Source organism: Bemisia tabaci, chromosome 9, assembly GCF_918797505.1.
Source record: "Bemisia tabaci chromosome 9, PGI_BMITA_v3".
NCBI lineage: Eukaryota > Metazoa > Arthropoda > Insecta > Hemiptera > Aleyrodidae > Bemisia > Bemisia tabaci.
This window is the reverse complement of record NC_092801.1, coordinates 39,394,886-39,412,839: the sequence shown is the minus strand read 5'-3', so window position 1 is coordinate 39,412,839 and position 17,954 is coordinate 39,394,886. Positions and strand designations below refer to the sequence as shown.

General features: G+C 40.4%; 2 protein-coding genes across 2 annotated transcripts in view; both read left to right on the top strand.

Annotated features, from left to right (window-relative positions):
* Positions 1-17,954, top strand: part of dac (dachshund family transcription factor) — a 439,607-nt gene that overhangs the window by 46,569 nt on the left and 375,084 nt on the right. The window lies entirely within an intron of this gene.
* Positions 11,844-16,648, top strand: LOC140225434 (signal transducer and activator of transcription 5B-like). The gene has a single exon (XM_072304362.1). It carries the CDS (start codon positions 12,932-12,934, stop codon positions 13,454-13,456), a length of 525 nt encoding a protein of 174 aa, XP_072160463.1. The 5' UTR covers positions 11,844-12,931; the 3' UTR covers positions 13,457-16,648.

The window sequence follows — 17,954 nt, the reverse complement described above, 5'->3', positions numbered from 1 at the left end:
TGCGGCACCGAACAACGGCTCTCAAACTGAGACTTCGGATAATGAGCGCATTATCGGATCCGGGATGTAGATAAACAGGCGCAAACTTTCAATTGAAGCTCCCCCCGATAGCGTTTTTTGGCGGGGTTTTGAAGCTGCCACGTCAAACTGACCGGACCGAATTTCTGTCGTGCTGTAGGTTGGAAAACGGCGAATGAAATTTCGGACGGTGCCGTATTTTCTCAGATACGTCGAATTTTGAAAAAAAAACGAAAAAAAAAAAATCTTTCACATATTTTTATTTGAATTTTTCAGGGAATTTTATGTTTGTGAGTTACTCTTAATCTTGTACATTGAGAATCTCATCGAAAAACAACCATTCAGTAACCAACTTCAGTAAAAGGAATAACGGGGAAGGGTTACAGAGGAGCCTTGCGCGATTTCTTTCACGTGTTGAAGGATAGAGACCTACGTCACAAAAGTCATCAAGGGGTCAGTTTAGCGTTCGGTATTTATTCTATTACCAGCCCCCTCCTACTTTTCCGGGAGACCGCTAAGCGAAATGTCACGCAATCTTTTGGGGGTGTAGACCTTTTGTCAGGGGTGCCTTACGGGAGGGTATCGGCGTCAATATACATCCGTTGTAAGCGGTACATATTCTATGAGCGGCCCCATATTTCACAAAATCCGCGAAAAGGGACAAAATATACCCTCCCTTTGGATGCTTTTTGGCAACACTCGAATACTCACACGGCGTTTGTCCCCAGCACTGTCTTGCTAAGGAAGAACGCCGTACGAACATTTGAGAGTTGCCAGATTTCCCTCGATAAAATGTTTATTTTTCAGGAAAGTTATGCATATTTTTCCTTTGAAGTTTCAGAATCTTCAGGTGAAATTGCGAGCAAAATCATCTGAAAAATTGGGAGGAAAATATTCATAAGTGAATCAAGCAATTCGCGTTTTATCAAAGGAAATTTGGCAACGCCTGGAGGTTCATACGGCGTTTTTCCACGGCACGGCAGTATGATTCACCAGAATTCCTACCGAAGCGTCCTGAATGAGTCCCGCCGATCAAAAATCCGGCCGAAAAATTACCTTCCGCTTAATTTGACGTTCGACGCGCATCGAGATGGCAGGGGTTGGGGGTGTGGGGGGGGGGGGCAAAAAAGTCACCGGCCCTCTCCGGGAGCGTTAATTATAATAGTGCGAAAAAGTAACAAGGCACCGAGAACTATAACGACCCCGAAATAACAATGAATCCTGGCGCGGGGGCCATTGGCGGAAGCCACGCGATGAGGGTTCACCTGACCGCCGAAATAATGTTATTGTGTTGACGAGCGGAATAGTGATAGGCCCGATAACAAAACATGTGATAACGGAGTTGACTCCTAACCCCCCCCCCCCCACATCGCCCTCCCCCGATGTCCACCCCTCCTCGTGGGTTTGTCCAGGGTGATGAAAAGGATTAGCGGGGTTGGCGGGGGTGTTTATATAGTTTCGTTATCGGGGTTGGTGGGTCGTGTTGCCAAATGGACTGAGTCAAGCAGAAAGGAACCAACCCACATTTTGGAAAAAATTGAGTTATGAGTGGTTTTGAACTCAACCACTGCTCTACTATCTATCGCCAAAAAATCAAAGTTTTTGTTGGAGCAAATTTTGCAGAAATTGAACTCGAAGTTTATCTTTTACATTGAGTCTTATGCAGGAGCTAAACTTTGAACCTCTTTTTCTCGGTTCGATCCCGATGTGGCTTGGTTCCTTTCTGTTTAACTACGTCTAAATTATGATAGAAAGGAGTTATTTGACCGAATTTTGTTAAATACCCCCGTTTGCGCGGGTCTGGCTGTTTTTAGGAATGAGACCATGGGACAAAATTTCTCACATTTTTTCATTTCCTAAATGGACCGAGTTTATCAAAAAGGAACCAACCCACACTTTCGAAAACATTGTGTAAAGAATGTTTTTGATTTCCACTGGTCGTTATTGTTCTCCTGCCAAAAACTCAAAGTCGAGAAAAAAATTAGTCTATGTTCAGAGGGATTAAAGTTTATTCTCTACTTTAAGCCTGATGGAGAAATAAAACTTCAAACCTCTTTTTCTCAGTGTCAACTTTATGTCTTGTTGGTTCCTTTCTGTTAAACTCGATCTAATTATGATTTAAAGGAGTCATTCGACCAGATTTTGATAAATACCCCCCTTTGCGTGATCTGTATATTTTGGGAGGGAGACCACAGGACAAAATTTTTCTTATTTTTTCATTTCCCAAATAAAAGAACATAAATATTATTGAAAGAGCATTCAAATTTTGTTAGGGTCGTGCAACTTACTCTCTTTGTAGTGAAATTACTGAGGTCATGCAAAAAATCAAATCTGCAAAGGTAAAGCTCGCCTTGAGCTGATAGTTTATTTGGAGTAAAGATGAAACTTGCTTAAATGATCAGTTTATATTTTCAAAGTGAAATACAAGTTGCGCAATCTTAGCGACATTGGAATATACTCTTGGTCCCTTTTTGCAAAATTCAATCCAACTAGTTCAATGCTGCATAATTTCACTTCGGGTTCAGGTTTTGTTTCACTTCATCCTGAGCTCAAGAAATATCCATTTTCTAAAAAAAGATTTCCGACCGAAGAGAAACACCTAGTGGATTATCTATGAAGGAAAAGCGTCCTAGGCCATTTCAATCCTTCTACCACAGGAAAAGAGTGTCTTTCAATGAAAGTGCCCGGTCAGACGCTTCAGAGCCGGTTTTCTCAAAACTTCATTTTTGCACTTATTGCTCTGTACGCTAACACGGCAGTATGGCAATCAAAGCTGGAAAATTTCATGAAATATACTGAAACTTCTGGGGATACATTCAAGAGGCTAAGAAACGCCAAGAAACAGTGATTCTAAATTTTGAAATTTTTTACCCCAAGCCTAAAACATTCGCGCGTTGCAAATGTTTTCGTTTAGTTTAGAGGTTAGGTTGGGGTTTTTCTCTCTAAACTCCCCTTTTTGCCCCCTATTTGTGTCTGGCACCTTCAGTAGAGTAGCATAACACCGCAGCATCAACAGAAAGACCATCTGAAACGCTTTCAGACCTTCAAAGGTCAATCGATAATTCTAAAAAAAATTAATAAATTTCAACTTTGGTGAAATCTATTCGAGCCTTATGAAATTTCACTTTGCATCTCTGATGGCAATGCTCTAATTTTTCCGACTTTGAAGCTCTCAGCGTGACAGCGTGACGGAAGCTCTTGGCGTATTCCGGGTTTGACTTTCCCATTCCGGCAACGCAGTCGTGAGGGGCCTTTGAAAGCTGCTCATTGTTTTGATTACCTATAATTCTTAGCCGAGCGACCCTACTGTGCTGGATAGAGCGGCCAATATTGTGAATGACCTCATCGATGCACCGGCAACAGCAACAGCTCACCAATCACCGTCCGCACCGGCCGCTGGCTCCCGAGTCCCGAGTCCCGAGTCGGATGTCGGAACCGTTTTATCGGTCATCACCGCCCGCGCCCGCTTATGATTAGAGTCATCGCCGAGCTCAACTTACGCCGTTCCTCCTCCTTCGCACCTCTTATTGTTGTTGTTACTGTCCCCGTTTGACCTGCATAATCGGGAGCTTTGGGCTGCTCAACCGAAAATCGATCCATTCAACCCTCCACGGCTCAGATTTGTGGTTATAATGGGTCGCTTGTGATGTCTGCAAATCGTAGTATGCTTCTGGTAATCTTACACCGGAATCATGCCGCAATCACACGCTGAATTTAGCAGCTGTATGTGGAAGTCAACAGTCATCGCCCAACGGCTGAAATTTAGCAAATTCGAGTTATTTTCATCCAAATGTGTATTAAATCTACTCGAATAATTCAGACAAATCCAACATTAGTCCGATGGTTGCTGAGAATCGTTGCTGAATTTTGCGCGTCACGCGTAAAACTCACCCTAGAGAAAATATTACCTCGCAGCGAGCTCGCAGACAGCTCGCAGCATATTTTGGACCTCGCGGTTAGGAAACTCCTTGCGGTTAGGAAACTCCTCGCGGTTAGGAAACTCCTCGCGGTTAGGTGGTGACCTTGCCAAGAGCTCGCAGTGAGGAAGTCGGTTAGGCATGGACCTCGCCGCGAGGTGCTGACAGCTCACGGCGAGGACCTCGCCTCGCGGATAGGTAAGAGGACCTCGCAGTCAGGTTGGCTCCTATCCACTGGGTGAGAGTCCTCACAGTAGGTATATTAGCCAGCAGGTAACCTGACCACAGAGGTAAATCCAGGTTCAGAGCCTCATTAAAAATTAAGGATCAATTGCCGCATCTAATATATACTGATAAAAATGTTAAAAAAGTTTTTGAATTTGAAAGACAAATTGTATTTAATTCAAAAGCACATTCCTTGGCTCAAAACAATTTGGGTGAGTGAACTGAAATTTTTCTGTAAACCAAAAAAGTGCCTTAAAATTAAACACAATTTTTTATTCATTTTTTTTTTTTTTTTTTTTTTTTTTTTTAGAAAAAAACCAAAAAAAACCTACCAATCAAAACTTTTTTAACCTTTTTTTCCGTGAATCCTCTCACAAATGTTCTTATCTATTTCAGCATGCCAAAAAATAAGAATAATCTGTACCTTCTTTGCACATGGTCTTCCAAAATATTCCACACTATGAGGCATTCTTCACTCCGTGCAAGAATAAACAAATTCCAAGAATTCAAGGATCAGGTAGTGATTTTTAGAAAAATTGCATCGTCACTGGCCTAAAAAAATTAAAAAAATAATCATTATTTACCAGAGTCACACACAAAATGAATTGTAAAAATTTCTGAATTTTGATAGTTATAACTGAATATTTCAAGTTAAACTGACCTATTCTTTTCATAAATTTCAAGCGAGAGCTTTTCCTTCAGCATATCAATCACACATAATGTAGAATCATACTGTCCATACTGTTTCATCCTTTCACACAAAATGTGCTGTTCCTTCTTCTTCAAGTAGGAAAAAACTCATTGGAGAAAGGAATTTTCTTCAAATTTACAATGTCTAATTACTCTAGAACTGTACTCTTCGCATCAACTTTAAAGTGAAGGTAAGTGGGCATTTTAAAAGCCCAAATTTAGCATGTCAGCCCTTACAGTTAGGTCAGTAAATAAACACATTTTCCTTACTGCTTCTTGATTATGTTTTTATGATGCAGAACTTTTCAAAGTACTATCCATGAAAATTCAGAGGACAACCAGTTAGTGACGCATACTTTTTCATTTCATTTATATTTTTATGTAAATTAAGTGGATCAAATTGAAACATAAATTAAGTACAACTGGAAACCAAAAGATATGTAAAAATAATTAAAAATGTTGATCACCTTACTTACTCTGTTCCTTTCTTTTCATGTTGACTCCTATTTTTAACATGCAACTTTGGCAGGGAACAGCAGGAAGGGGTCGCATATTTGGCTTGATCATCGCTAGAGCTTCGGATGGTCCTAACAAATCCTTTAACTTCTGCAGTCTGGAATCAACATATCAAAGTAAACAAGTGATCCTGTAGATAAATGAAAAGTTTCCTATTTTTTCCATATTTTAAGACACATGTCAATTGCATATTCATTCAAGTAGGTGTGAGGAAAAACAGCGGAAAATCTTCGTCCCCCAGACTGAAAAGACGGAGCCACTTACTTTCTACGAGCAGGTCTATGCTGAGAGAAATTTCACAGTGCCTCAGCACACAAATTGCCACCTTGGTGTGCAGTTAAATCTAGTTTTGCCATGAAATTTATCCTCACAAGCAGAGACTATCTGCAGTAGGTAATTATTCAGAAACTAAACAGAGACAACCATCAGCTCGACATGGCTATCATTGCCCTGATAACTCAGAGACCGTAGATGCATGCTCAATTAAAATTCATAAGTGCACACAATCCCTCTATGAGAAAGGAGATGGTAGATAGAAACAGCAGGGTGAGCCTGAGCTGTCCTTCATTCCCCTGAGCTGTGAGCACCTCGCGGCGAGGTCCATGCCTAACCGACTTCCTCACTGCGAGCTCTTGGCAAGGTCATCACCTAACCGCGAGGAGTTTCCTAACCGCGAGGTCCAAAATATGCTGCGAGGTAATATTTTCTCTAGGGCAGGCATCGGGCCGATGACTTCCACATTCAAGCCACATTCAGCTCCCACATTCAGCGTGTGATTGCGGCCTGGGTTCTGAGAGGATTTCAAAAATCGGAGCAAAGATGGCCAACCGTTGCTTTTGTGACAGTTATTATTATATATGGACCGCAGAAAGGAACCAAGCCACATCAGCTATTCCCAAATCAAATTCGGAAATTTAATTTTTTATATGAAAACGATTGTGCGGATTTTTTTGAAACTTTCATTGAATTTTCAACATAGCACGAAGCAAATTCCTGAAAATTTTAAAAGGAATCCGCGCAAACGTTCTCTTGTGAAAAATTAAATGTCCAGTTAAATTTGGCAATAGCTGATGTGGCTTGGTTCCTTCCTGCTAAACGCGATCCAAATGGAATGATCAGAGGGGTCGATATGATGAAGACACGCGTGTTTGATTGGGGTAGGCCAACCGCAGAACATTCGGCTACCGCAAATCTTTCGGATCTGTTTCAGTATCACCAGCAATGCCACTCATCACCATAAGTCGATTAATACCAATTAAAATTAAACCTTAAAGTTAGGGCATCGCCTCAGGTAAATGGAATGAGCTTGTCAATCTGTTTCTAACTCTTGCATTTTCAGAAACTAGATTGTCTCCTGATCACGCAGTAATTTTTTCAGATTTTTCGGAGCCGTTTTTCCCTCCGAAAACGACTTTTGAAGTTCGAAATTTTAAAATACCGCGTTTGCCCGCGCTTTAGCGGCAATCCAATATGGCGCCGGAATTACCCCCTGGCTTTTTGGCACACATTCGACCGGGCATCGTCAGCAGGACCTCTACGCGTTCGAATATCGAGGCTAATCAAAACAACCAACTGGCTGTTATCAGTTTCACCTTTTGCCAAGATTTCTCTAGTTTTTGGGATAACATCGCAAGTCATTTCCATCGTGATTGGCCGCAAAGAAATAGTAACATCGTCACTAATGTGACAACACAGTATCAAATTATCGGAGGAGGTCCAATACTCGATATCATCAAAGCAATTTCAATAAATCAAAAAAAATTTTAGTGGAGAGATTACTTACATAACAATACCTTATCACTGCCCGCAACTGCTTACTAGGCTAAAATGAGTTTGATCGGCGGAATGATTATGGGAATTGATATCCATAGAGGTAGTGGCTGCAATGGACAAAGGATGTAAATAATAGACTAACGAACGGCAACCGACGAAAGACCCTATGGTTTATCCATCATTTCCCCCTTAGTCTGTGGCGATCATCCGTTTAAACCTATTTGCTCCAATCATCCTTTTTATTTTCTGTCAGTCGCTTTGTCTATCAAATACAAACATTAGCCCGCCGGGCTGAAATGAGCTTTGTTTAGTAATTTTTAATTTTTGTATTTTTGAAAAGTATTATTTAACAAAGGGTGTTCCTGATTTTTGGGAGGATATGAACCCAAGGGAATTGAGTACAAAGTTGCGCACTTTGAGCTCCCATATGAAGGTGCATTAGCAGAAAAATGAAGATGGCGATCGAACATATCCCTCTCGCTGCGGCCATAATTTGCACCGTGCGACTTTTCTGCCGGGATCCATGCTCCGTGCAGCCGTGCATTGATACTGGCTGCACGGACTGTGGACTTCGGGGGAGACCTTTGGACCCCTTACCCTCTAAAGGTGTCTTCCTAGACCCCCAGGCACCACCAATTGACCCCCTCATCTCATCGAGCAGTCCTTGGATCCACCAATGAGTTGCCATTGCCTACAACGGAGGAAAATGCCTGCGGCCGCGGAAAATTTGAAAACATGTAATACGGATCGCGCAAATCGGACGGATTTAAATAAAAAGGAACTATGTATATTCATTGCGGCATGAACCCTGTCATGTATGTATGTTTATGGATCTCAGGGCTCACGTCACAATGTCTTTAGTTCTTTATCTTTCAAGTACGTGCAGTTGTATGTTAAAGAGTGAGTTACCGATTTTTCTGACACACTCGTTGTGATTTTTAGACTGTTATCTATATTATACAGCTACAAGCAAAATCTTGGAAGCACTATTGCTGACGAACTGCCGGACCGATAAGGATGATCTTTACATGTATGTCATCTGTAGTAGATGTAGATGTGCAAAAAATTATGAAACCCCGAATTACTAGGAGCGGTAGCGACCCCGTCAAGCCTATAGAGATCTCCAACAACAAACATGGGAGCCGCTACTGTATCTTACACGAGGGGACGATTGTGCACGATATCATGACCAAGCAGTTGGTATGATATGGGCATGTGCAGAGAATGACTGATACCAGGTTGCCGAAGAAGGTGTTGGAGTGGGTCCCCCCAGGTAGGCGACGGAGAGGGCGTCCAGCCAAACGGTGGGTAGAGGGCATCCATGAAGAGATGGAGAGATGCCAGCTTCCGGAGGATCTCTACCATGACAGATTCCTGTGGAAAATAGGCGTCGCAGAGCGCCCAAGCGCGCCGTAAAAGCGGCTCATACATACACATACATTTTCCTCCTTTTTGTTAAGCGTCTAATGGTCTCAGCATGTGCAGAAAAACCAAAAATAACTGATATAACCAAAAAAAACCCTCAAAAAGGGTAAAAATTCCGCCAAGCCTATGAGATCTTATCACAAAATTAGTAGGTATTTATCTTAACAAATTTTAAAAAAGGAGAGGGGGGATAGTAATCTCTTGAAAATTACAGAAGGAGAAAAGAAAAGCAACTCAAATTCTTTTTCCATTTCAAACCTCAAAATGTCTGATATCATTTGAGGTCAAGATTTTTTAAGTATAGGCACGCCCCAGAACTAGAACGAGCAAACGGGAAATTAATTCTGCTTAGAATCCCCTTCAGTTAGTCTCGGACGCAACCAGCTTACCTTTGAAGCAAGTTCAGTTGCCCGAGTCGCTAGTATAAGGAAACATTGATGGATTTGTTTCCTACGAGAAGATGCCGAGGGATAAAACAAGCAGTTCTCCTTTCAGTCTCAAACCTCAAAATATTTGATATCTTTTGAAGTCAAGATTTTTTACCATCTCCTCATCTCACTCTCATTTTCGTTTTGCATTTTAGGAAACAAATTCCACTCTTATACATTATTGAACTTTATTTAATTTTTCGCTAATTATTCCCCTTCATTTCAGGTTGCCGCAACTCTTCTTATCTACAATAGCTATGTAAGGAACCATTGTATAATACTCTCGAGACCTTCTTCGTTTAGATCAAGAATAGAATAAGTAAATGTTTTCAATTCAGATTCTGGCACACTCTTTGAAAATTAAAAAAAAAGAAGTCAGGTAGATGAAGGTAGAATTTTTAAAAAGAGCAAAAAAAAAAAAATAGCTAAAAAATCAACAATTCTGGCGAGACGGTCCCGATACGTATCATTTGAGTGTCAGCTGCAGCCCATCCTCTGTTAGACACCAAGGTATAGCCTCAAGCATTGCGAGTAAAACGACAAAGGGGATTACATGAATGCTCTAAAAAACTCCTCTTAAATTCCAGCTAGCACTTCAAGCTTATGAAATTCGTTTCGTGGCAGATCCCAAGGATTTATTTAGAAATTTATTCAATCACTTAAAATGAAGGAGCTGACTGTCGAATTTATGATTTTTCCGCCTAGCGCTCACAGTAATTAGCCGTTCTGAATTTTGAAGGACTTAGGTGACATGGAAATGACGAGTGGTGAAAAGGAAGAGAGAAAAATCGACTCGAACTGGTAAAAAGATGCATTTCCATTTTTCGGCAATTTTGAACCTCGCTCTATTACCCTTATTATTGGCACTACCCTTCCAGCCATACCACACCCTCAAGAGTATCGGGACCGTCTCGCCAGAATTGTTGATTTTTTAGCTATTTTTTTTTTTTTTTGCTCTTTTTAAAAATTCTACCTTCATCTACCTGACTTCTTTTTTTTAATTTTCAAAGAGTGTGCCAGAATCTGAATTGAAAACATTTACTTATTCTATTCTTGATCTAAACGAGGAAGGTCTCGAGAGTATTATACAATGGTTCCTTACATAGCTATTGTAGATAAGAAGAGTTGCGGCAACCTGAAATGAAGGGGAATAATTAGCGAAAAATTAAATAAAGTTCAATAATGTATAAGAGTGGAATTTGTTTCCTAAAATGCAAAACGAAAATGAGAGTGAGATGAGGAGATGGTAAAAAATCTTGACTTCAAAAGATATCAAATATTTTGAGGTTTGAGACTGAAAGGAGAACTGCTTGTTTTATCCCTCGGCATCTTCTCGTAGGAAACAAATCCATCAATGTTTCCTTATACTAGCGACTCGGGCAACTGAACTTGCTTCAAAGGTAAGCTGGTTGCGTCCGAGACTAACTGAAGGGGATTCTAAGCAGAATTAATTTCCCGTTTGCTCGTTCTAGTTCTGGGGCGTGCCTATACTTAAAAAATCTTGACCTCAAATGATATCAGACATTTTGAGGTTTGAAATGGAAAAAGAATTTGAGTTGCTTTTCTTTTCTCCTTCTGTAATTTTCAAGAGATTACTATCCCCCTCTCCTTTTTTAAAATTTGTTAAGATAAATACCTACTAATTTTGTGATAAGATCTCATAGGCTTGGCGGAATTTTTACCCTTTTTGAGGGTTTTTTGTGGTCTATATTATACAGCTACAAGCAAAATCTTGGAAGCACTATTTCTGACGAACTGCAGGACCGATAAGGATGAGCTTTACATGTATGTCATCTGTAGTAGATGTAGATGTGCAAAAAATTATGAAACCCCGAACTTTTAATGTTGTAGAGCTTTTAAAGCTCATGTCACTTAAGTCCAATGTTAATAGCGTGAGAGATATGTCGTTTCCGCTAGAAACGTCAAGGTGTGGGATTCTACCTGAGTGACTCGAATAAACGATAAAACAATGGAAAAGCTCGTGAAGGGCTCCTCATTCGAAAAGTTAAGGACCGGTGCATCGCTCAGGGTTCAAGGTTCAAGGTCCAAGGTATAAGGTTTAACTCAATTTTGATGAACTTCGATTTGTGGCATTGGCCAATTTACTTGATTGCTGAATTTCTATTAATGTTTACAGCAGATAAACAGCAGATACAAAGTGAGAAGACAGGCGCTGCGTCGCGTCGGGACGGACCAAGTATTATTAACTCTTAACGGTCGAAATCCGATTTTTTTTTTAAATTAAGTATTTAAAAATAACATAATAAATGGAAATTTCTCCAGCAAGTGGACTGTGAAACTATGTACATCCAGCTATTCCTCATCATTTACAAATCTGAGTGTTACGTCAAAAATTTTGAAATCGATGCAGCTCGAACACAAAATGGTGTATTAAAATGAAAGAACATTTTTGGCTATACACATGCGTATAGGGCCCGCGAAGCGGGCTTAATTGACCTCCCGGGGTTTGGGCCGCGTAGCGGTCAGGGGGCAGAGCCCCCTAGTACCTTTATACATTTCATTCATTGTCATCATTATAAAAATGCCTGTCACAGGTACTGCATTACCTGTAACTTTCTTTTTCTTCAACTTCTAAATTTTTCATGTAAATTCAACCTAGTCATTAGAGATGGCTGGATTTCGTCTACTTTTCATCCTTTAGTCTTTATCTTCCAGCCATCACCTATAAATCTAATCACTGAACTTGCAACTGATAGCTCCACTGATTATAGCTAGCCAATAGCGTATATACTTGCTGTCTCACCACTCGTGACGTCATCAAGTCTACAAAAGCTTGTGCTGCCCGTTTCTCATGGTCCTATTCCTATACCAACTTGACCCGTACATGTACGTATGTGCCCTCTCTACCCCTTCTGGCACAAGTGTGACTTTTCCATCTTTGTTAAACTGTAATTCTATTCCAAATTCGTTTTAATACAATCTTTCGGTCCAATCAACTATTTTGTTCAATTCTTGCTCTCCAGCAAAAATTATGCTATTTTTAGTGCTCGTTATAAGGATCTTTAGATGTTTCAGTCCGTCTAAAACTCAACTCATCCTTAAAACGTGACATGGTGCCGAACCCGTGCTTCCAAAGTGTTACGCCCATGCTAATACGTGACATGGTGCCGAAAAATTTTCGTGAAATGTTTTGCTTTTAACATAAGATCCGCGCATGTACGTATTACCTGCTTAAACTATTTTAGGGCCTCGTTATGCTTAAATGCTTGTATCCGATGCAGTACTTTTCGATCGAACTTGAAAAAATTACGAACAGTCACGTGATCTCTTCATTTTAGTGGCGCATTACTGTGCTATTTTGTGATTGGTTCATTTTCTTGGCGCAGCATCGTCAACCGTCAGCTGTTTGCGGCTGTGGGCTGAAGGTTTAGGGTTTAGTCATGGACCAAGAGAATAAATAAGGACTCCCATCTCCAGTTAGCGGTGACATCAGCGCTGCCTGGCAGAGGGTCTAGTGAACTAAACTCGCAGTGTTAAAGAAGCGCCCTCCAACGCTTTGGCGTTGGAACTGCTTGTTTTTTTCCATCCACCGCTGAAGTTCCTTTTCATCAAAAAAGATGAGAAGTTCCTGTTCCACCCGGAACAGATGAGCAGTTTTGCAGGGTTTACCCTTTTTCCATGCGCCTATGGGCAAAGCGAAAAAAAAGACGACCTTTCACCGCCGGACTTGGAATTTTTGCGATCCTCCTCGTTGCCTCCAGAAAGGTTTCTTAGTGTCAAATTGCAGATGCTCTCAATAGTAAGTTTTGCGATGCCACCGGAAGGTCTCTCACTGAGGATAACCTTCACTTTCTTGCAGAGAAAGCCTTCAGGGCAGAACTGAAAGAATACAACAGTTTGTTACTAAGTTGGTCTCAATTTTGTAAAGAACCGTTACCTGACAGGACCTTCACATTTTGGGAATGGTTTTATGCTGTTATGAAACTAGCCAGAGAACATTTGAAAGGACCTTGGATGGATGGGCACATATTAGGATTCATCCGAAAGAAAAGAACAGAAGAAATGTTAGCTCAGTGTGGGTATGGAACTTTTCTCCTTCGATTCTCAGATTCCGAGCTTGGTGGAATCACCATTGCTGCTGTGGGAGAAAACAAAGAGTTGGTCATGTTACAACCATTTACCGGTAAAGATTTTGCAATTAGAAGTATTGCTGATCGTATTTTAGACCTATCTCATAGGCTTGTTTACCTTCACCCTGATATATGCAAAGATCAAGCCTTAGGAAAGTATTACACCCCCTTTTCAGAAAACCAAGCAACTGCATGGAATGGGTATGTGAAACCTTTCCTAGTAACACACGTTCCAGGCTGGGGTGGCCCCTCTGGTCCAAGTATTGGAACAGGTGGTTATCCACCGACTCCACAAAACATGTTCCATCCACAGTCACCCATGGACAACTCATCCATTATCACTGAGTCTGTTGCCAGGTTAGTAACATTGTAACTGCGTAACATCCTTGCCTATCAAGAAATTGGGAGCAACACGAAAACTTCTCGAGCTTCAAATGGCAGAACATTACAATCTTTGGCTGCTATCTGTCACCCAATGACCCAACCGACAAATTACAAGAACAATTAGATGAACTTAGCACACAAATTCATCAAACACCCGGCGAAATAATTCTTGCAGGAGACTTCAACTGCTGTTCACCACTCTGGGGCGACACAGAATTAAACACAAGAAGAAGAATTCTGGAGACATGGCTTACTACTACGCCTGAAGGTTGATACGGTGTTCTTCTTTAGCACTGCACTATTAACAAACTGTTTGCGGTAGACGCACGAGACGTATAGACTGATAGTTGGAATTTTTAGCCAACGTGCGTTAAAATCCAGAAAACTAGAAAACTCAATACAGAGGGGAAAAGCTCATTTGAGCACAATGGAGATGTTGCATGTGTGAAGAATTTGCGATTTGACTGTTGATTCTTATGTAAAAGTTGGCGAGAAACACGATGGTGCCACTGGTTTTCTATGAAATCAACTCCCAAGCTCGAAAAAAGCTCTCAAGTTAAGGCCAAAATGGAGGGGATATCCCACCCTACCCTGAGAGTCCACGTCTACATCAAGACCAACCCTCCATGCAAAGATAGGGAGCAAATACATTAGTAGGTTTGCCGTGTTTTCAGTTTTGGATTCCCCAAATAGAGTTGCAGTCCTGTAAATGTATTTGCTCCCTATCTTTGCACGGAGAGTTCGTCTTAATGTAGAATTGTAGAGGTGGACTCTCAGGATAGCGTGGGATATCCCCTCCATTTTGGCCTCATTTTGAGAGCTTTTATTGAGCTTGGGAGTTGATTTCAGGAAAGCCAGTGGCACCATCGTGTTTCCCGCGAACTTTTACGTAAGAATCAACAGTCAAATCGCAAATTCCTCATACATGCAACATCTTCATTACAGAGAGAATTTTCGTTGCAATTTCGAATTATAGAGGGCCGCGCCAGCTTAAAATTTTCGAATTATTGAGGGGATAAAAATACATTGATTTTCTTCGAATTATAGAGATTTTCAAGGGAAACAGACTTTCCTTCGAATTAACGCAGTTTTCAAAGTATCGAGGTTCGAAGTATCGAGAGTCGACCGTATCAGAACACAGTTTAAGTTACAAATTCTATATGGAATGTATACTTGACTGGGCAACCCACAATTTCGAGGCTTGAACCCTTAAAGCTGGCTTCCCTGCACGAGATCTTATCAGAAGTCGACTCGACGCGACGGGCGAAATGCACCACGCCAGCAATGCAATTGCACCTCCCCCACCCCTCGCCCTTCCGTTGATTGTGCAACTCATGCGGACGTCTGCACAATGATACCACACATTCAGCCCTTGCGCGAAACATATTTTATTTTTTAGCTTTTTTCATCTCCCCGTGCCGATTCTCTTTCATCCCGGCGATATAACACTTTCTCTCGGACTGCATACCGCGCTGCCATTGTCACCGTCCACCCTCCCCTCCGAATGGACCCGGGGTTTTTTTCCTGAAGGGGTGTCATTGAACAGCTTCACGGAAAGAGATGAGGTCGGGTGACCAGAAAACTATGCAACATAATGCCGTGTAGCGTAGCTCTTCGTGAATTTCCTCTACATTGCGGAGCATAATATAGAGCAATACTGCTGTGATTACGAAAAGAGCGGTGAGTGCAAAAATGAAGTTTTGAAAAAACGGCTCAGAAGCTTCTGGCCAAAAATTTTTATTGCAAAATAAGCCTCCGTTCTTTGTCAAATGGGCTTGTTGTAAACTTTTGCTAGAGCAGGGGTTAGATGGAATGACTCCTGTAGCGAAATGTTCATCTATGCCGTAGTATCGTTTATGAGGCGGGAAGCTCGAAAAAACGCAAATTTTTTATGCAAATTGTGAAGTATGGAATGCATTTCAAATTTTGCCGATGTGCTTATCGTGATTTTTGAGACATTTTCAATGAGTAACAACTCTTATTTCTGCTCTAGCAAAAGTTTGCAACTGGCCCATTGCCACCAGTCACCCGAAAGACCGTTTGAATGATTAAAAATCGACCGATTTTATTTCAATCATATAAAAAGGATATCATTCATATTCATGCTAGGCCATAGTCAGGCAAGACAGCCTTATGTGCTATCTCCTGCATGCTTTCGTTGTTGCGTTTAGGGCACGGAACAAACACATTTCCAGTTAAGAAATTGGCAGAGGAGGGCGGCGTTTTACTTGAAAGTACTGTTTTTCTTGGCTCTCTGGAGGATTAATACTGCTGTTTTGCCTGAAGCTACGTCATTTTTTGCGCACATACGGCTTTCTCATATGTCTCGTTTTTATACAATTAAGATGAATTTTATTGTTCAGCTCTTTTCATCTGAAAGAGATTAGACGAATTCTGAAGGAATCTCGATTTCGAAAATTTGGCACTTCCTGCTCTCTTCGCTTCACAGCAGAATGGATAAATGTTGCGAACTATTTTGCTACATTAAATGAAAGTTGTATTCTTAATCGTTTCTTACAGTTCCTTAGGTTGGTCTCAAATGGTTCAACACTGTGACTATAAGGGAGGTTTAAAGACGTAGTTAACATAACATCATGGAAAGGGCAATTTTTACAAAACTCAACCAAAATTCAACGATTTTACTTCTGAGGAGATCCTGAAACTGGATCACGACATTTTGCAAGTGCAAATGAATACAAAATATGAAGGGAAATATATTGCAAGTTTTAACGTAGGTCCAGGTCCCTGGATCGACAAAAATTTCCTCACTGAGGAAATCTCGAAAAATTCCAAGACGTCTCATTGAAATAACAGATAAACCTCTATTTGAAACTGCGTGTCTCTCGAGCCGTCAAGTTCGCCTTCAAAACTTTTGATGGCAATTTGAGCGGCTTTGAGTACAAATAGCTGCGTGCAGTAGTTTTGTTACACTCGCTCTGTCTTGGCCTTCGCAAGGAGCACTCAAAAATATCCTAGCTTTTTCGCTATCTTTTCGCTCTCTTTTGACCCCTATGTGTTGTTAGCTTACACAGATCGAAAGAACTGTAAAAAGGCGTTTTTTATTTTCAATTTTTGTTGCTTATATGAACTTTTTGTTTATTGTAAGCTTATCTCTTGATTACATGTATGCGATAAAAATAGACAGTGTCAATATCCTAAATTCTCTTCTCATAGAAGTGATTCCTTCCTTCCTTTTTTTCGTTATACTTTCATTCTTTAGTCAAATACATACGTACCTAATTAAGTAGGGACAATTTTAAAAAAAAGAAAGAAAAAAAAAAAAAAAAAAAAAAAAAAACTACAGCGTCAATAATTCTTTGTGGCAAGATTCGTGGTTTAATTAGAAATTCTTACAATGAGGTTTATTTAAATTTGACGAAAATAATAATTGAATTAAGAATGATCGAGCAGAGTTAAATCTCCATCGGAACAATGCGCCGGGCGTTTATGCAAATGGTCTGCATCGTCAATATTACAGCAGCGTTGCCAAATGCAATTGTCATTACCAGTGAATTTTACATTGAGCTTGCTTTGATGGAATAAATTTTAACCAATACGGGTTTCAGGAGGATCTTAACATATAGCATCGTATATAGGACAATTTTTACAAATCTCGAATGAAAGATAGTACTTTCCAACTTTGGAAATAGTCCCTTGCTAGAGATTACAATATTTCAAGATACTATAAAAAATTCTCCCGCAGTGTATAAATACGGTCCTTGTGGGCGTAAATAATTTCACTGAAAAAAAATCTCAAAACCGCCAAGAAATAATTTTTCCTCAGTCAAGAATTACACTGCTTAGTTCTTCACCTCCGGCCAAAGTATCACAAGCGACATGCAACGTTTCAAAATTTTCACCTCCGTTTTATTTTTCTGCAGAGAAATTTTTGGTTGAAGCTGTTTGAAAATTTCACTGAATTTCATCGGCAGCACAAACAATTCAGTGTAATTTTCAGACAGCTTCATTGAAAAATATCTCAGTAAAAAAATAAAATGGCGGCGGAAATTTTAAAACGTCGCAAGGAGCTTGTGATACTTTTGCCAGAGGGCGACGGATTGAAGTGACTTTTTTGCGTATTCCAATAATTTTTTTTCGTTGACGGAGAAATTCAGCTTGAATCAAGATGAAAAAAACCCTCGGCGGCAAATTTAAGAATCATTACTGAAAAAAAAAATCTCGGTGTTTTACTAAGAAAAGGGTAAAATTGCCAAGAATTCAGGGTTCTATTTGATCCTAGTTTATTCTTGGTAAAAGTACCATTTATGGAATCGGTAATTTTACCGAGAAATCCCGGTAAAATTATTGAATTTTCTCGGTAATTTTACTGGACCTTGGTAAAAACGCCAATATTTTTTATCGACTGTGGTAGAATTACCGAGATATAATGGCAAAGTTTCCGGGAATCGATTACCGATAAAAGTGGTATTCTCATCTCGAAAAAACAGTGAAAATACCGGTTTTTAGGTAAGCTTATCAGTCTGTCT

What these genes read in the sequence shown, in the direction of transcription:
- LOC140225434 (XM_072304362.1), top strand. Translation starts at nt 12,932, where the DNA reads ATGAAACTAGCCAGAGAACATTTGAAAGGACCTTGGATGGATGGGCAC.